Genomic DNA, 22,981 nt, shown 5'->3' with positions numbered 1-22,981 from the left:
CTACCTCTCTGAGAGGCAGTGGCTAGGTTGACAAAAGAATTCTTCTCGGAAAGGCTATCAGGGATGTAATGAAGGAAACATTAACAAAAAATTCATTTCTTCATCCACACAGCCATCAGCTGCTCCTTGAAGCTGAATGACAATTTGAAACACTTGAAGATACAATTTGAGGCAAAATAGGCAAAGCTGCAGCAAATTTGTAAGACCAAGAATACCATGGAAAGATCTTATAATGAATGAAGATGAAAACACTATACATATCTGCAGGACCTTTGCATCATAATTGTAACTAGGTGGGAAGAGGTCCCAGCCACCTATTTTATTTTAAGAGTAAATGGAACATATTATAATAGAACAAAAAGTGAAATACTGGGCAAGACACTTTATCCAATCTTGAATATGATCATAAGAGTACAAGACAGAAAAGAAAATGAGGGTATGGTTACTGTCTCACATGAATAATAAAGAAGCTAATATATGTGAAAAGGAATCTGTATTGAAATATCAAATGTTATGGGGCAGGATGCATTAAATATTAATAATTCATGTTTAATCAACACATTGTTTTATGGCAAACTGACACTTTGAAAAGTAACTGGAGGCTTTGCAACAATGATACTTATATTCGTATTTATTAGACATTAGATATTATGCTACAAGTGGAAGCTCATAGCTAAGGCTATAATTTAGTCATGGGTTCTTTAGTAAAAGTCATGGACAGGTCACGGACAGCCCGTGACCTGTCCGTGACTTGTACTAAATATCCCTGATTAAATTCTAGCTGGAAGGCAGGGGGGTGCGCTGCTCTGGGGGGACGCTGCTGGGGGAAAGGGGGGCAGGGGCCAGTGGCACTAGCTGCCGGGAGCCACCAAGCAGTGGCTACTCTGGCCACCCCCAGGGCCGCCCATCTGCCGTTGCTCCCGCTGCCCTGGGACCGCTGCTCAGGCAAGTCCCTGGAGCCAGCCACACCGGCCACTGCTCAGGTGGTCCCCGGGCCAGCTGCCTGAAGCCGTCCAAGCACCAGCCGGTGCAGCTGTCCCTGGGGCCGCTTCAGCAGCACCGGTGAGGCTGGCTGTGGAGCCGCCCAAGCAGCTGGCTGCGGAGCTGCTCCAGCAGCGGCCAGTGTGGCTGTCCCTGGGGCCAGCTGCTTGGGCGGCCCTGGGGTCAGCCACACTGGCCGCAGCAGAAGTCATGGAGGTTGCGGAAAGTCACGGAATCCGCGACTTCCGCGATCTCCATGACAGACACGGAGCCCTATTCATTGTCAATCAAAACACAGAACTCGTCCCTGATTTTTCCTCTCTCAGACTGCTCAGGCAGATAAAAGTCTCTGATGGCACCAGTTGTGACTATCCACATATCACCCAGTACATACATTCTTCCCTAATTCAAAACACTACATTTTAAAATCAATAGGAAAGAGAAGAAACTATGATGGTCCACTTTGGAACTATTGCATGGATAGGACTGTAACTACAGAGTGCTGTTTTTTAATCAATGACAATAAACATAAAACTTAGGTTTTAAAACAAACATTCCAACAGGAAGCTCAATATCCATTTCCGACCCACGCCACTCCTTACACTTTCAACACTGATTAACTGCTGCATGTTCCAAGTTAAAATTAGATATTTTTAACAAATTGCTTATTCGGGTGGTTTCCTGACTGAAGAACTTCCACACATATCTAATTATGTCTCAGAGAACAAAGCAGTTAATCATATCTGAAAACGGTGCCTGTTAGGAGCAGGTGTAGACAAGTTTCTTTGTCCTGGTGTGCCTCTGAGCCTAAAACCTGAACACCAATTTTTAAAATGCTTTACAACAGTTAATTTCCCTTTTTACAATAAACTAACCATTTCTGGGAACTGGATTACTGCCTGTTAACATGGTGGGAGAGTAGTATTATCTCTTAATTACAGTCAGACTACTAAAAAAAGGTGTGCACAAAATCTCTCACAATTATTGTGATTTGCCTTGGGATCAGTCTATGAAGATTACCAATCCTTAGTTCTTCATTGTTCCACGTTACATAAAATATCTTCTAAACATGAAACTCCAGTTTCGGGAAAGAAAAAATATGGTCAGCTAATGACACAGAAATACATCATTCAGCTATTGTGAACTTCACGGTATCCTGTACTGTGGGCCGTAAAATGTGCTGCCTGTTAGGAGATCAGACATTAAGTGTGACCAAAGGACTTCAGAACTTGTACTTAGAAACATCACAGTGGGAATATTCTCAGCCTCCAAAGAAAAGCTCATACCTGTACTGCAATGCTCTTGAGCACTCTTGGGTTGTAAGGTGGAATTCAAATGAGAACAAGCAGTGGTCCAGGTGCACATGAACACCTCCTGACCCCACCTGATGATATCTCACACTTTGAGTCCGCGTATGGAAGAGTTAAAAGAGCCCCATTGGTTGGGTAGGTAGTGAAAACATAAATATTGCCTGAATCCCACAACAGAGACATCAGAATATAAATTTCAAATGACAGAAAAACTCAACTATTGATCCGTTAGTAATTTACGGTGGTTAATTAAAAATAAATTATATATATATATATAGAAGTAAGAAAAATCAGGTTAACTGTAAATAGTTCCCCTAACAGTGTTGCAAAGAGAGTAAAAAAGGTATCATTTAACTTCCAAATGGAGAGTCACTAGAGGTGGGCACAAGGGACTATATCCCTTTCGTGCTGCACAGAAATGTCAACTTCGGGTACATCCTAAATCCTAGGTGAGACTTGAATGACAATATGACACAGAAAATAGTGTTACGAACTTCATCAAAGATACTGACAAGAATATAGATTTTTGTAAATAATCTCACAACTCAAGAGAAAACAAAATAATTAAAAAAACTTAATAGGTATTACAAGCTATGTTGGAAGCCTTTTCCTACCCATCCACCAATGGTTACTAGTGAAAATGCATTACTCATTAATTTCTGACAGTTCAGCCTTCACACAGCCACTGTACTGTATAGTTCTCAGAACAAGAAAAAACTTTTTTAAAGAAATGCTTTTTAAACATATGTTTTTGCTATAGACAGAGCACGAACACTGACTTATTGTTCCCTTTTAATATACAGCAAGAATGAGTGACAAAAACATGTTCTTATTTTCCAATTATCCCCTCCCCCTCCAAAGCAAAGTCCTATTAGCTACCCACACTCCCCACCCTTCAGAATGCATCTATATCAGACAAGTTAAAATAATCTGGCGAACAAGAAATGAATCAGATATCTGTTACCTTACAATTCCTTATATCCCAGGCTTTAACTTCTGGGCTGAATCCTCCACAAATAAAAATATTAGGCTCAGAAAGGTGAAACTTCAGTGTGCTGATCCTAAATTCATTTTTGCTGCTAAATACCTGTGTCCCTAAAATACAAAAAAAAAAAAAAAAAAGAACAAGGTTAAAATTTGAACATGAATAATACTTTCATTAGACAGAATACTGAATTTTTATGTAGCAAATAAATATTAAAATAAAATGTAGGTTGCCAAAAGTCAATACGTAAATGGTAGCATAAACATGTGGGATTGTAAAAAATCTGGAATTGAATTAACTTTATTCCATTTAGGTGAAATTCATCCTACTCCTGGCCTGCTACACCATTTGCTGGGCAGTGCCCTTGCACAGACAAGAACAGGGCAGAGTGGATATGCAGAGAGACTTCTGCGTCACTTGCACACTGTGGGTGGGGGTTCCACAATGGTCGCAGTTAGGATGGCATGCAGGAGTTACATATGCAGATCCCATGGATGGGTACTCCTGTGCAGAGGAGCTGTGCTTGTTATTCCAGCAGCTAGAGAAGGGGCTGCATTGAAGCCCTGTGGCCTGCATGTATGTTGCAGGGAGTGGAATTCCATCCGACCAGCCACATACCTTTCCTCTTGGATTTTGCTTGCTTGGATTTTGTGGAGGAGGGGTGAATTTTGCCCTTACAACAGAAAATAATTTGCATACCCTAATTCTAAGGCAATATCTGTTCCCATGGATACGCTGTTCTCTAAATTTAATTGTGTATGGTAATCTTCAAAGGATCCTGTGGCTTAATAGTAATTGGCTTGCAAACAGCACTTCCAAATTATATAATTCATAAATTAATACCACAGGAAATTCAGCTACATGAATGTGTAGGATTTATCTCCAGTTCATTGCTGTTATACTTATCAAATTCATGATAATGTACATTCACTGCAATACTATTCTGAAATAGCAACATATCCTAAGCTAAATGCATTTAAGTTTTCACAATTTCACATTTTATATTCTATTGTATTAGACATGGTATCTACATTCAAGAATATATAACGACCACATACGTCGAGAATATATTAGATGGTGTGCACTAACATAAGAACACAAGAATGGCCATACTGGGTCAGAACTATGGTCCATTCAGCCCAGCATCCTGTCCTCTGAGAGTGCCTGGAATTAGATACAACAGGGCAATTATCAAGTGATCCATCTACTGCTGTCCAGTCCCAGCTACTGGCAGTCAGAGTTTTAGGGACACCCAGAGAATGGAGTTGTGTCCCTGACCATCTTGGCTAATAGCCAAGCTATCCTCCATGAACCTATCTAATTCTTTTTTGAACCCAGGTATACTTTTGGTCTTCACAGCATCTCCTGGCAATGAGTTCCACAGGTTGACTCTGCATTATATAAAGAAGTTTCATTGGGTGACCCCTGGAACTTGTGTTACATGAAGGAATAAATAACTCTTCCTTATTCACTTTCTCCACACCATTCACGATTTTATAGACCTCTATCATATCCCCCCTTAGTTGTCTCTCTTTCTAAGCTGAACAGTCCCAGTCTTTTTACTCTCTCCTCATATAGAAGTTGTTCCATACCCCCATTCATTTTTGTTGCCCTTCTCTGTACTTTTTCCTATTCTAATATATCTTTTTTGAGATGGGGTGACCAGAACTTCACCCAGTATTCAAGGTGTGGGCATACCATGGATTTATATACTGACATTATGGTATTTTCCATCCTCTTATCTATCCCTTTTCTAATGATTCTGAACATTTTGGTAGCTTTTTTGACCGCTGCTGCTCATTGAGCAGATGTTTCCATGATGACTACAAGATCTCTTTCTTGAGCAGTAACAGCTAATTTAGATCCCATCATTGTGTATGTACAGTTGGGTTTATGTCTTCCAATGTGCATTACACTGAATTTCATCTGCCATTTTGTTGCCCAGTCACCCAGTTTTGTGAGATCTCTTTGTAACTCTTCATAGTCAACTTTGGCTTTAACTATATTGAGTAGTTTTGTATTGAATGTAAACTTTGCCACTTCACTGTTTTCACACTTTTCCAGATCACTGATTAAGTCAAAGGCCCCTGTGCACCTTAAAATATGATGAGGGCACCTTAAAAATGTGCATCTCACCAGTTGTACAGCAAATCAGACTTTCAGGCCAATTATCTTTAATAATGTGCAATTTTTTGTTCTATAAAAATTCATGATGTGAACACTTTTTTGCTATTAGGTTGAAAGTAAAAATGTAATAAATTTTCATACTACTTTCTTCACTCTGAGCTGATCTGGTTGGTTTTGACACAGGAATTGATCCCGACTCGATTAACCAATCTTACATGGTAAGGAGGTTTTACAAGAAGCCATTCTGAGTCACTTTCTCAGAAAGAATGAGATTTCATTATGCATGCTCACTCAGAGCCAGAGCAGAAAAGCAGAAAAAAACCAGAACAATACAAAACAAAATGTACTGCTCCCTGCTGAAGCTGGGGGGGTTGGATGGTTGCTTATTGTTGCCTGATAGATTGTCAATCTAAAATGTTTAAGGGCTCCTGTAAACACTGACAGTGAGAGCATCCATCCAACAAAGGTCTTTTTTTTAAAAAAAAAGAAAGAATGGGTGGTTAGCAGGCCAGCAGTCCTTCCTTCCAAAGTTACATGCCACCCATAGTGGCTTTTCCTCCTGGAAACCTGCAACTTCCCCAAGGACAGGAGAAGGAAGAAAGGAGATACTCATAAGTAAGGAGGACAAAGGCAGTACCAACGAAACAGGAGATTACTCTCATCTAGGTCACCATCTTGATCTAATAGCTGCTACATCCCTCAGCTTGATCTTCTACCTTGGAAGGATCTTGATTAGTATAGGATCTTGAGTGCAGAACCTTCCAACACATGGGAAGCAAAATAGCTAGCTAACAACTCCAGTTAAATGTGCTGAATAACAGTGGATTGTTTGTTACCATAACAAATACACAGTGATTTAATAATCAGATATCTAAAATGTTGTCAGATATAAAGGACAAAGCGAATTATTACACAACACAAAAAGGAAAATAAGAAATTTTTCTCAAGTGGTTAAAAAGTGGGAAAAGTTGAATATGAACTTTTTTGTTAAACAAGAGGAAGCCTGCAAAATATTCACTTTATTAAGATATTTTTAAAACAAGAAACTAAAACAAAAAGAGTTGGGGTTTTTATTTAATTCTGTTCCGTTTTATATGCAATTTTGTGTACTTTTTGCATAAATACAATAGGCAACTTAACTTTTGTTTTTGGAACATTTAACTCTAATTTTAAGAATAGGTTTTCCATTTGTGGTCAGTTATTTTATGACGTCTAGCAACATCTTGTTAATTATATTTTAGAAGACTATGAAAATATAAAAAGAAGATATATAATATTACAATGAAGGTTTTACATCTCATACCCAAAATGAGCAACTTCAGGCGGAAAAAAGATCTATAGTTCATTTCCATTCTTCCCAAGTCCAACTTTTATTAATAAAATAATACACTACTTATATGGAGAAAAGTTGTCCTTTGTTAAACTAAATGCAGAAGGTTTTTTTAAATCTCCTTTGTTGATCCCTAACAAAGATATTTTGTCATTTGTTTCTTAGCTGAACTGAGACACAATTTCTGGTAATGTTCTCTTCCACAGAGAAAACCTACATTCTTCTTTGAGATAAGGGTAAGCTTTATTGAGAATATTTCATCTACCTATACTAAACAGTTCAAAAGTACAATTATTATAGTCTTTTTATGACAAAGCAAATGCAGAGTTAGGAAGTCTCCTGCCTTTTTTAAAATAAAAGAAATCTGAGCTGTTATTAAGATGAAGTTTCTTAGATTTAATAAGCAGCAAAATGGATGTTTGTAAAATTCAAAGGGATTCTGCTTCTGAATAAAATGAAATGTAAAGCGTTTTTGTTCAAATATACTTTGAAGTGGGGAAAATGGGGGAATATTCTGGAATATAGAAGTATTTCTTCCCAACTTTTCTTGTTCAAAATTGAGAGCATTAAAAATGAACTACCAATTTTCCTGCAAGAAATGAAATGTCTACACAGTAAGTAAAAGTAGGCTTTTGCAATAAGGAAATTGTTTCCTCATGTTATATACTGTCACATTGAGACCATGCAATGAATGTGTGTATAAAACTGCCTAGTGAAAGCTTAAAATATCTGTAGTATGTATTTCTGATTTTCCCAATTTTCTTTTGGGGACTGGAAGGCTCAGGGCATTGGTAAAATGATACAAATGCTTCTAGGTCTCTAATTCAAATCCAGAAAAGAATAGCAGTGACTGAAAGTTGATGCAGCCTGATGATTCTTTGACAAGCTATGTGAAATATGTTCACAGAAAGGCAGTGGTGTAGTCCTACACTGCACTGTCCTCCTGCCAGCCTGGCCCTCTAGCCCTGTCTCCACGCTGTTCTAACTCTACCTCCACACTGCTTCGTATTCACATTAAAAAACAAACACTCCATCACAACTGGCACCCTTCTGGTAGTCTCAGTATAGGAGCCAACAACGGAATAAACCAAGGAAACAAAACTGGCTTCTCTTCCCTAGGGGATCTTCCATGTCTAGGCTGAAGCACACTAGAAGCTTGTAAGGGAAAAGCTTGCACCACTAAGATTTGCAGGAAAAGTATTTTAGTCTCCAAAACTGTTAAATATTTAACTATTGCTAAAACCAAAAAGTTTTAAAAAGTACTTCTGGGCAAAATATTGGTTGATTCTATTCGAATGCAACAATGAAAACTTGAATTATAATAAACAATAGTGTCCAGAATTTCCAATGAGCTCAGCTCCCATTTTGACAACAAAATAAATGGTCTCATCTAATTTTATGCTTCACTACAAGCTACGGTAGATAGGGTTTCCTCTTAAATTACTGGAATGGAACTGACCTAATTCACATCTTCTTAGACTGCCAAGATCCTCCATGTCTGTAGATCTCTTAGTCTCAATCTCCATCTGACTTTTTTTTCTGTGTCAGGACAGTACCCTTCTCCATTCCCTGTAGGAAACTAAGTCCAATTATTATATTGCTCAATAGTTTATGGGCCAGATTTATAGATTCATAGATTATAAGGTCAGAAGGGATCCCTGTGATCACCTAGTCTGACCTGCTGTATAGCACAAGCTATAGGACTTCCCTGAATTGATTAAAAAATTTCCAGTGATGGAGAATCCACCACAAAACCTTGGTTGTTGTTCTAATGGTTAATTACCCTCACAGTTTAAAAAATTGTGTCTTATTTCTAGTATGAATTTGTTTAGCTTCAACTTCCAGCCATTGGACTGGATTGTACCTTTGTCTGCCTGCAGAGCCCTTTATTATCAATTTTTTGTTCCCTATGCAGCTCTTTTAGACTGTGATCAAGTCATCTGTTCGCCTTCTCTCTGTTAGACTCAAGGAGCTCTATCGGTTTAGCTTATCACTATAAGGAATATTTTCCTTCTCATGACTGCTCTCTGAACCTTTTCCAATTAATCAACATTCTTCTTGAATTGTGCACACCAGAACTGGACGCAGTATTCCAGCAGTGGTTGCACCAGTGCCACATACAGAGGTAATATGTGTGAAGTCTCCTAGTGTTTCAAACTGCATTCTCCCAGTCAGTTAGAGCATCCAGCAGGCCCTATCCAGGAAAAAACAAAAATCATAGCAGTTCAATTGTTTGGCCTATTAGATGCATTCAATCTCAATGGATTGTAATCCCTGGCCTCACGGCTAGTCTCCCTTGGAGGTAAGGGTGGTGAAATTCTCTGATTCCCTTGATTAATCTAACATGCAATCTTAGAAGTCAAGCACATAGATCACATATTGGATAGAGATCAAAATATGCAATTAATACAGACACTTATGGTCAGATATCAACATAGCCTGACATCTCTCTCTTAAAATGTGTTAGATTTCTTTTTACTCAAATATTTGCCATCTGGGAGTTAAGGAATTTATTGTCCTCCAAAAATTATTTTTAAAGTATATTTCTCTATATTTTCATACCCAGCTATTAAAGTGATGAATTCTCCTCCAAGCTTCCAATACCCAAGTCCCAGATCTCCTGAAGTCTGAGGAATGGTCAGGACACATCAGTCTGAGAAGCTCAGGTTCTTCAATTAATACTTTCAAATTCACCTTATTTTCCTCTCATTCCCACTACACAGTTTGTGCCAGCTATGAAGTGACAGTCAATCAAATCTCTCTCTTTGAAAGGCCAGCAAGCAATACTTTGGAGAGGACAACTTTATTATACATATTTCAGTCCACTGTCAGGGAATAGAACAGCAGAAGAGGATGGAACTAGGAAAATAAAAAGACTGCAGGTGAAGGAAGAGGAAAAACACCATTTCTCAGAAGGGGAGACAAGCCTGATAATTGGTTATTACACCCCTGACCTTCAAAAAAGCTAGTTTATCAATGGGCTGCTAGGGATGAGTAACCAGATTACATATAATATGAATATGCCTGAACTTCAATCCAACCCCGGATCAAAGCCAAATATGAACCTTTCTAACATTTACGTGAGTACCTCCATGTCTCAGTTTCCAAGGTAACTGCACCTCTGACCCCTTCATGGCCTCTTTCAGGGCACCCCACTTAAGTTTCAGGCCTCTAGCCATTACCTTTCTCGGGGCAAAGTCCCATGACCTTCTCTCTCCAGACTGGGAATTTAAGCTGCAATTTCTCCTGCAATTCACTTTGATCACTTCAGCAGGTCTGACTTTAGTTCAGCACCTACAGAAGGATTGCCAGATTTTTCAAAAACCACAAGCTGAAATGGGTTTCAAAAGCAGCCCTAAATTCTGAAAACAAGTACCCAATCAGCAGTGAGTGCTGAGGACATAATTACACACACACACACACATCCAGCATCCCCTCCCACACTCATCACCACACTCCCCACATAAGAACGGCCATACTGGATCAGACCAAAGGTCCATCTTGCCCAGTATCCTGTCTTCCAACAGTGGCCAATGCCAGGTGCCCGAGAGGGAATGAACAGGTAATAATCAAGTGATCCATTCCCTGTCACTCATTCCCAGCTTCTGCCAAAGAGATATTCAATGACCTAAAAATCAAAAAAGAGTCCTACATAAAGTGGAAACTAGGTCAAATTACAGAGGACGAATATAAACAAATAACACAAGTATGTAGGGACAAAATTAGAAAGACCAAGACACAAAATGAGATCAAATTAGCTAAAGACATAAGGGGTAACAAGAAAACATTCTACAAATACATTAGAAGCAAGAGGAAGATCAAGGACAGGGTATGCCCGTTACTCAAAGAGAGGGGAACAATAATAATAGAAAATGTGGAAATGGCGGAGCTGCTTAATGACTTCTTTGTTTCGGTTTTCACCAAGAAGACTGGTCGTGATTGGACGTCTAACGTAGTGAATACCAGTGAAAATGAGGTAGGATCAAAAGAGGCTAAAATAGTGAAAGAACAAGTTAAACATTACTTGGACAAATTAGATGTCTTCAAGTCACCAGGGCCTGATGGAATGCATCCTAGAATACTCAAGGAGCTGACTGAGGAGATATCTGAGCCATTAGAGATTATCTTTGAGAAATCACAGAAGACGGGAGTGATTCCAGAAGACTGGAAAAGGGCAAATATAGCGCCCATCTATAAAAAGAAAAATAAGGACAACCCAGGAAATTAAAGACCAGTCAGCTTAACTTCTGTACCCGGAAAGATAATGGAGCAAATAATTAAGCAATCAATTTGCAAACTTCTAGAAGATAATAAGGTGATAAGTAACAGTCAGCATGGATTTGTCAAAAACAAATTGTGTCAAACCAACCTGATAGCTTTCTTTGACTGGGTAACGACTTGTGGATGGGGGGGAAGTGGTAGATGTGGTATGTTTTGACTTTAGTAAAGCTTTTGATACTGTTTCACATGACCTTCTCATAAATAAATTAGGGAAACGCAACCTAGATGGAGCTACTATAAAGTGGGTGCAAAACTGGTTGGAAAAGCGTTCCCAGAGAGTAGTTATCAGTGGTTCACAGTCATGCTGGAAGGGCATAATGAGTGCGGTCCTGCAGGGATCAGTTCTAGGTCTGTTTCTGTTCAATACCTTCATCAATGATTAGATAATGGCATACAGAGTACACTTATAAAGTTTGCAGATGATACCAAGCTGGGAGGGGTTGCAAGTGCTTTGGAGGATAGGATTAAAATTCAAAATGATTTGGACAAACTGGTGAAATGGTCTGAAGTAAATAGGATTAAATTCAATAAGGACAAATGCAAAGTACTCCACTTAGAAAGGAACAATCAGTTGCACACATACAAAATGGGAAATGACTGCCTAGGAAGGAGTACTGTGGAAAGGGATCAGGGGGTCATAGTGGACCACAAGCTAAATATGAGTCAACAGTGTAACGCTGTTGCAAAAAAAGCAAACATCATTCTGGGATGTATTAGCAGAAGTGTTGTAAGCAAGACACGAGAAGTAATTCTTCCTCTCTACTCCACTCTGATTAGGCCTCAACTGGAGTACGGTGTCCAGGTCTGAGCGCCACATTTCAGGAAGGATGTGGACAAATTGGAGAAAGTCCAAAGAAGAGCAACAAAAATGATTAAAGGTCTAGAAAACATGACCTGTGAGGGAAGATTGAGAAAAATGGGTTTGCTTAGTCTGGAAAAGAGAAGACTGAGAGGGGACATGATAACAGTTTTCAAGTACGTAAAAGGTTGTTACACGAGGAAGGAGAAAAAAATGTTTTTCTTAACCTCTGAGGATAGGACAAGAAGCAATGGGCTTAAATGGCAGCAAGGGAGGTTTAGGTTGGACATTAGAATAAAATTCCTAACAGTCAGGGTGGTTAAGCACTGAATAAATTGCCTAAGGAGGTTGTGGAATCTCCATCATTGGAAACTTTTAAGAGCAGGTTAGACAAACACCTGTCAGGAATGGTCTAGATAATTAGTCCAGTCCCCACGAGTGCAGGGGACTGGACTAGATGACTTCTCGAGGTCCCTTCGAGTTCTATGATTCTATGAGGGTGTACCATGGATTTATATAGTTGCAACATGACATTTTCTGTCTTATCTATCCCTTTCTTGACTCCCAACATTTTGTTCGCTTTTCTGACTGCCGCTGCACATTGAGTAGATGTTGTCAGAGAACTATCCACAATGACTCCAAGATCTCTTTCTTGAGTGATAACAGTTAATTTAGACCCCATCATTTTATATGTATAGTTGGGATTGTGTTTTCCAATGTGCATTACTTTGCATTTATCAACATTGAATTTCATCTGCCATTTTGCTGCCCAGTCACCCAGTTTTGAGAGATCCTTTTGTAGCTCTTTGGAGTCTGCCTGGGGCTTAACTATCTTGAATAGTTTTGTATCATCTGCATATTTTGCCACCTCACTGTTTACCCCTTTTTCCAGCTCATTTACGAATATGTTGAATAGGACATCTTTACGGGAAAGGGGATGTTTCCTTGGGGTAGCAATATCATTGACTCTAAAAGCCCTTATTGAACCTGAAAGAGAGAGAAATATTTTGCTCTTTAAATAACCACACAGACCCAATCAGTGAAATTCACACATTGTTTTTTTTAAAGTGAGGGGGAGGGCCAATCATATGCCTTCGCTCACTTAAAAAAAAAATCATTGCAGTATGTTGACTGTCCGGCAGAAGTGAGTACCGGGTTAGAGAGCAGCAGGGGGCAGGGAGTTGTTCCTCAGTCACGCTGGGCACGGGGATGGCCGGATCGGACTTGATTGGAGCACAATAAAAAAAATAATCCAGAGAAAAAGCAACCTATTAGAATTAAGCACCAAAATCCATAGGCAGCAACTTGTGGGTTGTTTTTTTTAAAGGCTTAAAAAATGTGAGTTCAAAGTCACTTCTCTTTGGCTAACTGCACTTCTCTCAAGGGCAATGACAGGGTTAACCTGCTACCAGCCAGACAAACAAAATACTAATTATTCAAAACAAATGCATTACAGAGAAAATATATCTTGAAAACAATAAACAGCTTACATGTATGCCTATCTTACCAGATATCACCCATCCAGTGGTGCTGGAACTAGGGGTTCTGGGGATGCTGCCACAACCCCTGCCTTGAAGGTTACAAACAGGAAATACAGGGTTTCGATCAGCAGCACCCCCACTATAAAAATCGTTCCAGCACCTCTGCAGCCATCAATCCACATCATGACCCTGGAAGGTTTCAAAGTATTTCAGGTCCTCTCGCAGGGCCTGTCCTTCAGGGTCACAGTCTCATGTCAGATGTTCCATCAGGTGAGAGTGACCTCCTTCCCTATACACGGGTGGTCACTTTATATCATTTTCAATTCTTTCTTTGTCAGGCCCATTGAACCAGGTCCAACTAATACATGCAGTTTCCCCCGGGGGATGAGGCTTCTCCAGATTTGTAACCTGCCTAGGGATTTGCACTAATTACCTTCCCCACCCTCAGTGATTTTAGATTCTGCAGAAAACCCTGTAACTACTTTGTGGAGCCAGAATACAATGTCTAGCGCATGAAGATACATATAACATTTATAAAGTTGATACAATAGTCTCTGAATACTTCATGTGTCCATAATATCTGACACACTCCTTCGATACCAGCGGCGGCTCCAGGCACCAGCGCTCCAAGCACGTGCCTGGGGCGGCAAGCCGCGGGGGGCGTCCTGCCGGTCCCTGCGAGAGTGGCAGTCAGGCAGCCTTCGGCGGCATGCCTGCAGGAGGTCCGCCGGTCCTGCGGATTCGGCGGCAATTCGGCGGCAGGTACCCCGAAGCCGCAGGACCGGCGGACCTCCCGCAGGCAGGCCACCGAAGGCAGCCTGCCTGCCGTGCTTGGGGCGGCAAAAAAGCTAGAGCCACTCCTGTTCGATACCCACTCGAATTAGTTACTACAATCGCAGGGTCAAGCAACTGGAGCATGTTGCTACCTCTGAATTCCCAAGTGTGTGTAATATTTGTAATTTGCCAAGGCTGGTAGGCCATTCAACCTTCTCAAATAAAGTTAAGAAGAGAGGCACTGGAAGGCAGAGGTGATGAGTAGGCCAATGGCAAGCTGAGACAACTACTTATCATTGAAAACTTGCTCATTTTCATATTGCCTCATCCTGCCACTCCCTGTCCACATTAATCTGTTTCCTCCACCAGCTGCATCTTGTTATAATCCTAGACTCTATAATCTCTAGGATAGGGACTGCCCTCTAGTTGTTTGTACAGCTTTTAGCACAGTGATCTTTGACCCCAGATTGAGGACTATACAGGCTACTTTAATAAAAATAATTACAAAGGAAGGTCAGAGTAACCTGAATTTGATGGGTGAGCTGTGAGGAGCTGTTGAAGGATGGAGGAGTTGGATTGATTACAGTAGCCAAATTCTCTTCTTGAGCCAGTGCAGGGATGTGGGGAGATGTGCGAAGTCAGGAAACTATTGAGGAGAGTTACAGGTGCTTTAAATTACTGCTCTGAAGGACATGGGCTCATGGACACGGAAGGAAACTACAGACATAGAAACAAATGATACTTCCCGCTGTATCAGACGTACGCTAGTACTGTATTGTTAAGATCTGGGGTGCAACGTTGTTATTTATTGAGCTAAAACCCCCACCTACCACAAAAGCAACGTGTAAGCCCATGCAGAAGCTGTTGGCTGAGTACTGTTTTGGGTCAGTGTGTGTGAGGAGGGAAGGCAGAACAGAAAAACTGGGGGGAGGGGGGAAGAGAGAGCCTAAAGGAACAGCTGAAAGCACAGTGGCCGACCCTGGAGAAACCTAAAGAAAGGTTTTTGGGGCCAAGAAAGCAGGCTGAAAAGGGTGCTCTTAGTGCTGGGAGCAAAAGAAGCTGTTTTCTGCTGTTTGATACCTTCTGCATTTAGAGCCATAGGATTTTGTACATTCTTTATAAATAAACAAAACTGCATCAAAGAAAATACCGAACTCCATAATTTCTACTTCCAACTAGAACATAGCCAGGGCACTGAAACATTGATTAGTCGCTCGGGTCAAAAAGGGGCAACAATATTGAAAAAATATGGATTCAGACCTTAGTTGTACCAAGGAATCAGAGTTAGCTCTAAGCCATCTTTACAACTCTCCTGACACAATAGATGCTTGTTTGCAGCAACCTTGTAAGAGCAACTGCTGCTTATAAGCAACATTGCCCCTGGGAACACTTTCCCTGCTGTGAATTGTCGACATTCCCCATAACAGCAACAGCCACTTAGGAGCAACATAGGCCTGGTCTACACTGGGGGGGGGGGCGGGAGAGGGGGGAAATCGATCTAAGTTACGCAACTTCAGCTACGTGAATAACGTAGCTGAAGTTGACGTACTTAGATCTACCTACCGCGGTGTCTTCACTGCAGTAGGTCGACTGCTGATGCTCCCCCCATCAACTCTGCCTACGCTTCTCGCTCCAGTGGAGTACCGGAGTCGACAGGAGAGTGCTCGGCAGTTGATTTATCACGTCTTCACTAGATGCAATAAATCGACCCCCGCTGGATCGATCGCTCCAGAGGTAAGTGTAGACATGCCCTTAGTAAAATTGCTACTGATATATTGCTACTAATGAGCGTCCACTTACTTGGCAAGACTGGGAGCCAAAGTGGACCCCAGCATAATTTAGAGAACTCTAAGTTGTGCTGGGTTAGAGTGATCCCCTAAGGACTGCCCCATGGGCTGAGAATGAAGCATTGCATGGTGCTCGCCACCTCTATTTATCCCACCCCACCTCTTCAACCAACAGTGGTGGGGAGAAGGTGGCATAAAGCTAGCTATTAACCATCTGAGGATTCCATAAGAATGGCCATCCTGGGTCAGACCAATGGTCTATCTAACCCAACATCCTGTCTTCCAGCAGTGGCCAATGCCAGATGCTTCAGAGGGAATTAACAGAACAGGGCAATCATTGAGTGATCCATCCCGTCATCCACTCCCAGCTTCTGGCAATAAGTGGCCAGGGACACCCAGAGCATGGGGTTGCATTCCTGACCATCTTGGCTAGTAGCCACTGATGGAACTATCCTCCATGAACTTACCTAATTCTTTTTTGAACCCATTACAATTCTGTCCTTTGCAACATCCTCTGGTATATGAGTTCCACAGATTGCCTGTGTGTTGTGTGAAGAAGTACCTCCCTTTGTTTGTTTTAATCCTATTGCCTATTAATTTCATTGGGTGACCCCTAGTTGTTGTGTTATGTGAAGGAGTAAATAACACTTCCTTATGCACTTTCTCCACATCATTCATGATTTTATAGACCTCTATCATATCCTCCCTTAGTCATCTTTTTTCCTAGCTGAATAGTCCCAGACTTTACAATCTCTCCTCATATGGAAGCTGTTCCATAACCTTAATCGATTTCGTTGCCTCTCTTTGTACCCTTTTCAACTCTAATATATCTTTTTTTTTGAGATGGGGTGACCAGAACTGCATGCAATATTCAAGGTGTGGGCATACCATGGATTTATGTATTGGCATTATGATATCTACTGTTTTATTATATATCCCTTTCCTAATGGTTCCTAACATTCTGTTAGCTTTTTTGACTGCCACTTCCCATTGAGCAGATGTTTTCAGAGAACTATCCACAATGACTCCAAGATTTCTTTCATGCTAATTTAGATCCCATCATTTTGTATGTATAGTTGGGATTATGTTTTCCAATGTGCATTACTTTGCATTTATCAACATTGAAGATCATCTGCTATTTTGTTGCCCAGCCACCCAGTTTTGTGAGATGTCTTTGTAACTCTTCACAGTCTATTTTGGATTTAACTACCATGAGTAATTTTGTATTTTCTGCCAATTTTGCCACCTCACTATTTACCAGATCATTGCCCCTACAGCTGTAAGTGCCCTTTGCACTGTTAGAGTGTTACAGCAGGTATATGGTAAGGGACAAGGATTTAGGACATTGAACTATTGGAAGAACCATTTTCAGATTAAATGTAAAACTGACCCAACTACAGTAACTCCTCACTTAAAGTCGTCCCGGTTAACGTTGTTTCATTGTTACGTTGCTGATCAATTAGGGAACATGCTTGTTTAAAGTTGTGCAATGCTCCCTTCTAACGTCATTTGACAGCCGCCTGCTTTGTCTACTGCTTGCAGGAAGAGCAGCCCGTTGCAGCTAGCTGGTGGGGGCTTGGAACCAGGGTGGACCAGCAGCCCCCCTATCAGCTCCCCGCTCCCCTAAGTTCCCTGTACAGCAGCTGCCCAGCAGGCTAGCAATTGCAGCTGTCCCTCCCCCCACTGCCATGTGCTGCTCCTGCCCTCTGCCTTGGAGCTGCTCCCCGAGACTCCTGCTTGCTGTGCAGGGGGGAGGGAAGGAAGAGGGGGGCTGTCACGGTGTCCCTCTCCCCCCTGCTCCTGCATCCCGCTTACCCCATCTTCCATAGAGCAGGGGGACACACCTGGGCTCAGGATGGAGGGAGCTTGCAGCAGCTGCGGTCTCAGCAAGCTGATCTAATTAACAGGGCAGTGTACTTAAAGGGGAAATGCACATATCTCCCTCCATTCTTGCAGCCTTGTAGAGTGAGAGAGTTAGCCCTTGAGGGCTCAGCCAATTGCTAGTTCATCATTTAGCAGTAAGGAAAATATCCCACCCTCTGATTCCTCCACCTTAACCATCATCATCATCACTGTGTACCAGTATTAAATTGTTTGTTTAAAACTGTGTGTGTGTGTGTGTGTGTGTGTGTGTGTGTGTGTGTGTGTGTGTGTGTGTGGTCTTTTGTCTGGTGAAAAAATTTCCCTGGTGAAAAAATTTCCCTGGAACCTAACCCCCTCATTTACATTAATTCTTATGGGGAAATTGGATTCGCTTAACATTGTTTCACTTAAAGTCGCATTTTTCAGGAACATAACTACAACGTTAAGCGAGGAGTTACTGTATTTGTATTCATTAAGGATCCCATGACACTATTTGCTAGAGTATGGGAGTGACACCATGCTGAATTCCAACCAAGCTAATTACATTCTGACCTAACTAAATATTCAGTGTAGTTATTCTTTTCCTTTCCTAAACCAATTTATAGTGTTACTGATGCTACTAAAATTGTATTCCATTATAGAGCTATACCTGTTATGTGGTCTCTATTTTACATCATATTTTATGAACAATATTCATGCTTTTTGATATCAGGAATACTTTCTGAGCAGCCATTTCCCCCTGATTTCGATCCTATTATAGTCAAGCTTTTATACTTCATCCATCACCACAACAGTGCAATTATATTTTTTGCTAGCCATGCTCCCTCACATTAGATTTGGCTTTGGTTTTTGCTAGTCTTGTTGCGGTTTATTTTTCTTTGTCACACTACAGACACCTCGAGCTTACTGTACCTTTTTGAGATGTACTTCATGGTGCTACTTTGTGAACACTTTAAATCAGTGGCTCTCAACCTTTCCAGACTATTGTAGCCCTTTCAGGAGTCTGATTTGTCTTGTGTACCCCCAAGTTTCACTTCACTTTAAAAGTGCATGCTTACAAAATCAGAAATAAAAATACAAAAGTGTCACTCACAGCACACTATTACTGAAAAATTGCTTACTTTCTCATTTTTACCATATAATTTTAAAATAAATCAATTGGAACATAAATATTGTACTTATATTTCAGTGTATATTATATAGAGAAGTATCAACAAGTCATTGTCTATATGAAATTTTAGTTTGTACTGACTTTGCTAGTGCATTTTATATACCCAGTTGTAAAACTAGGCATATATCTAGATGAGTTGACGTACCCCCTGGAAGACCTCTGCATACCCCCAGGGGTACATGTACCCCTGGTTGAGAACCACTGCTTTGAATCATCAGAAATTTCCATGGATGCCCATCCAGCATCACAAAGGGCCATCACTTCTGTTACTTATAGCTTTTGATTTTTGTTCAAATATCCCACACCAATACTTCATATGACAGTCAGTCTATATGTTCACCTAAGCCCATTACCCAATAATGGATATACAGGTCTGTCGCATCTTACTCTGGGGTTACGTTCCGCAGTCAGCGCGTAAAGCGAAAATCGCATATAGTCAAAATTACATTGAGTGTAATGGCAGGCGGAATCGCCCGCACTACAGGTACAGTATTAAAATTGTTATTTTTCTCTTTTTTTTTTTCTTTTTTTTTGCCGACCGCATAAAGCTGAAATCGTGCATGTTAAATGCACGTAAGATGCGACAGACCTGTAGTGTCAATTGACAGGGAACTATATTGACAGACCCATGTTCAACATATTAACTGTTCAAAACTCACAATAAAAACAGCTAAGAAAGATCATCATAAATTTAATTTGCTGTCAGTCCAGCACTCTAGAAGTAACCATTGATATATTTTCTATGCAAACATTTTATCCACTTTTGTTTACAATTATTAAGCTACTAGTAACATTAAATACACAGTAACATTTTTCCAGGGCCAGATTTAGTGAGGTGCTATTTCTTACTAGCTCTGCAGAGCTCTCCCATCTCACACTGACTTCAATGGGAGTTAAGGTAACTTCACCCTTTAGTTAATAAACCGAAAATTAAAGCTGCTTGTGACATAAAACAGAAAATGCATTTGTTCCAGTGAATGTATATATTCACTGTATTTAAGTTCCTGTTGTCTGTATAACAAAGATTCAGTCCATTCTGAGGCTGTAGGGAACATGAGGCTTTTTGATAATCTACTTCATTGTAGTTCTTTGTTCCTGCAAAGATGATGTTTTTCTGAATGGTGAGTTTTGATATCTATTCAGTGAGGCCAAGATTTCACCCAAAATGTTTACTGTGTCAATATGCCAGCAGGATCAAATCTTGCTAAATGATTTTACCATAGATATAACTTATTGCTAGAATTAATTTAGCTTTAGTTTTTCCGTATTTTGTCCCTTTATTATTGTTGGTTACTTCACCATTATATCCATATTTTTACAACCCTGTAAAATACAGCTTCATAGTGGGGGCTTTGTTCTATTATTTTTAAACGAAAACTACAAATTAAAAAGTAGTATTGATGACACAAGACAACTTTTAATTTGCATCTGTTATGATTGATTATTGTCACTCTTTGCACAGAGGACTTTGCAGGCCTCTAGCATGATTCTTAAACATGGTTTGTCCTGGCCAGACACTGACATGACAAAACGTCCCATTCTCCCATATGCTGCAGCCCATTTATGCTGTTCTATCTATCTATCTCATAGAACTGGAAGGAACCTTGAAAGGTCATCGAGTCCAGTCCCCTGCCTTCACTAGCAGGATCAATTTTTTGCCCCAGATCCCTAAATGGCCCCCTCAAGGATTGAACTCACAACCCTGGGTTTAGCAGGCCAATACTCAAACCACTGAGCTATCCCTCCTTGCTGGAATAATGGGGTCATAAAAGGAGTGTAACTGGCCCTTTTAGAATACTTCCATTTTACAGGGTAGAGTTGGCCTCTTTCTACTTCTGGTGTAGGGACTGGGCCAAGGAAGGGAGGGTGCCTGCCAGTGTAAAAGTATGTCACCAATTACGGTGGAATTTCAAAAGTATTCTGTATTCATAAGAACATAAGAATGGCCATACTGGGTCAGATCAATAGTCCATCAAGTCCAGGATCCTGTATTCCAACAGTGGCCAATGCCAAGTGCTTCAGAGGGAATTAACAGGTAATCATCAAGTGATCCACCCCGTCACCCATTCCCAGCTTCTGGCAAACAGAGGTTAGGGACACTTCAGAGCATGGTTTTGCATCCCTGCCCATCCTGGCTAATAGCCATTGATGGACCTATCCTCCATAAACTTATCTAGTTCTTTTTTTAACCCTTTTATAGTCTTGGCCTTCATATCCTCTAGCAAAGAGTCCTGCATTGTGTGAAGAAATACTTGTTTTTGTTTGTTTTAAACCTAGTACCTATTAATTTCATTTGGTGACCTCTAGTTCTTGTGTTATGAGGATGAGTAAATAACATTTTCTTATTTACTTTCCACCAGTCATGATTTTATAGACTTCTAATATATCCCACCGTAGTCATCTCTTTTACAAGCTGCAAAGTCCCAGTCTTATTACTGTCCTCATACGGAAGCCGTTCCATACCCCTAATCATTTTTGTTACCCTTTTCTGTACCTTTTCCAATTCCAATATCTCTTTTTGGAGATGGGGCAACTAGATCTGCATGCAGTATTCAAGATGTGGGCATACCGTGGATTTTTATAGAGGCAATATGATATTTTCTGTGTTATTATCTATCCCTTTCCTAATGATTCCCAACATTCTGTTAGCTTTTTGGACTGCTGCTGCACACTGAGTGGATGTTTTCAGAGAACTCTCTTACATTCACCTAACTTTGCTCCCACTGAGATCAATGGTAAAACTCTCATTGCCTTCAGTGGGAGCAGAATTAGCCTGAGGCTCAGCACATTTGAAAATCCCACTTCTGGTGAGTTATTTCAAATGGTCATACTATATTGCTGAAGAATAGTTTAATATTTTTTGAAATACTCCCTAGGTAACGTGTCTTAGATTCTGTACATCTTTAAAAACCTGCTAAATATGGACAAAGGCTTATCGTCCAGCTATCCAGCTGGATTTAAATTATTAAAACTTTTTAACCTTTAAAATGAACCTAAAACTTTGAATACACCTCTACCCTGATATAATGCAGTCCTATATAACGCGAATTCGGATATAATGCGGTAAAGCAGTGCTCCGGGGGATGGGGCTGCTTTACCTCGTTATCTCCGAATTCGTGTTACCGCAAGTGGTTCCTCTGTGCCCGCGTTACTTGCTGTGGCCTTCCCCGGGGCCCCCCGCCCCAGCTCACCTCCGTTCCACCTCCTCCCATGAGTGCACCGCAGCTCTGCTTCTCTCCCCTCCCTCCCAGGCTTGCCGCGCCAGCAAGCCTGGGAAGGAGGGAGGGAGAAGCGGAGCTGCTGCGCGCTCGTGGGAGGAGGCGGAGGGAAAGCGGAGGTGAGCTGGGGCAGGGGGGCCACAGCAAGTAACGCGGGCGCAGAGGAACCGCTCCCCGCTCCAGCTCACCTCCACTCCGCCACCGCCTCCTCCTCCTCCCATGAGCACGCCGCTCAGCTCCGCTTCTCCTCCCTCCCTGGCTTGCCGCGCCAAACAGCTGATTGGGGGCAGAAGCAGAGCTGCGGTGCGCTCGTGGGAGGAGGCGGAACGGAGGTGAGCTGGGGTAGGGGTGGCCCTGGGGAGGGCCGCAGCAAGTAACGGGAGGTGCAGAGGAACCACTCCCCGCTCCAGCTCATCTCCGCCTCCTCCCCTGAGCGCGCCGCAGCCGCTCCGCTTCTCCCCCACCTTCCAGGCTTACCGCGCCAATCCTGGAAGGGAGGGAGAAGTGGAGCGGCGGCGGTGCGCTCAGGGAGGAGGCAGAGCGGAAGTGAGCTGGGGCGGGGAGCGGTTCCTCTCCCTACCCCGATGTAACGCGGTCTCACCTATAACATGGTGAGATATTTTGGCTCCCGAGGACCGCGTTATACCAGGGTAGAGGTGTATTGGATATATTTCCAGCTGAGGAGCTGCACACCCTTCAGAATAATTCCATGTTAATAAATAAATAATAAATAATATTTTCATCCTTTTTCTTCCCAAAGCACTTTACACACTTTGTATACAAAACCAATGAAAGGTGGTCACATCTCAAGTGGAGGGTGACAGATAAACAGTATTCAGCATGTTACTACTCAACAATGGCTGGGAGGAATTTT

At 41.4% G+C, this 22,981-nt stretch overlaps 1 protein-coding gene across 1 annotated transcript in view; it reads right to left on the bottom strand.

Moving 5' to 3' along the window:
- WDR25 (WD repeat domain 25) overlaps window positions 1–22,981 on the bottom strand; it is a 102,534-nt gene that overhangs the window by 18,640 nt on the left and 60,913 nt on the right. Inside the window, exon 3 of the mRNA XM_026651337.1 lies at window positions 3,256–3,386. Within this exon, the coding sequence (XP_026507122.1) occupies window positions 3,256–3,386 (131 nt within the window). The remainder of the gene's footprint in view (window positions 1–3,255; window positions 3,387–22,981) is intronic.

The sequence above is a fragment of the Terrapene carolina genome, unplaced genomic scaffold, assembly GCF_002925995.2.
Source record: "Terrapene carolina triunguis isolate 2854851 unplaced genomic scaffold, T_m_triunguis-2.0 Scaffold96, whole genome shotgun sequence".
Taxonomy (NCBI): Eukaryota; Metazoa; Chordata; order Testudines; family Emydidae; genus Terrapene; species Terrapene triunguis.
Note: the sequence above shows the minus strand (reverse complement) of the source record. Positions and strands in the feature narration are given on the sequence as shown.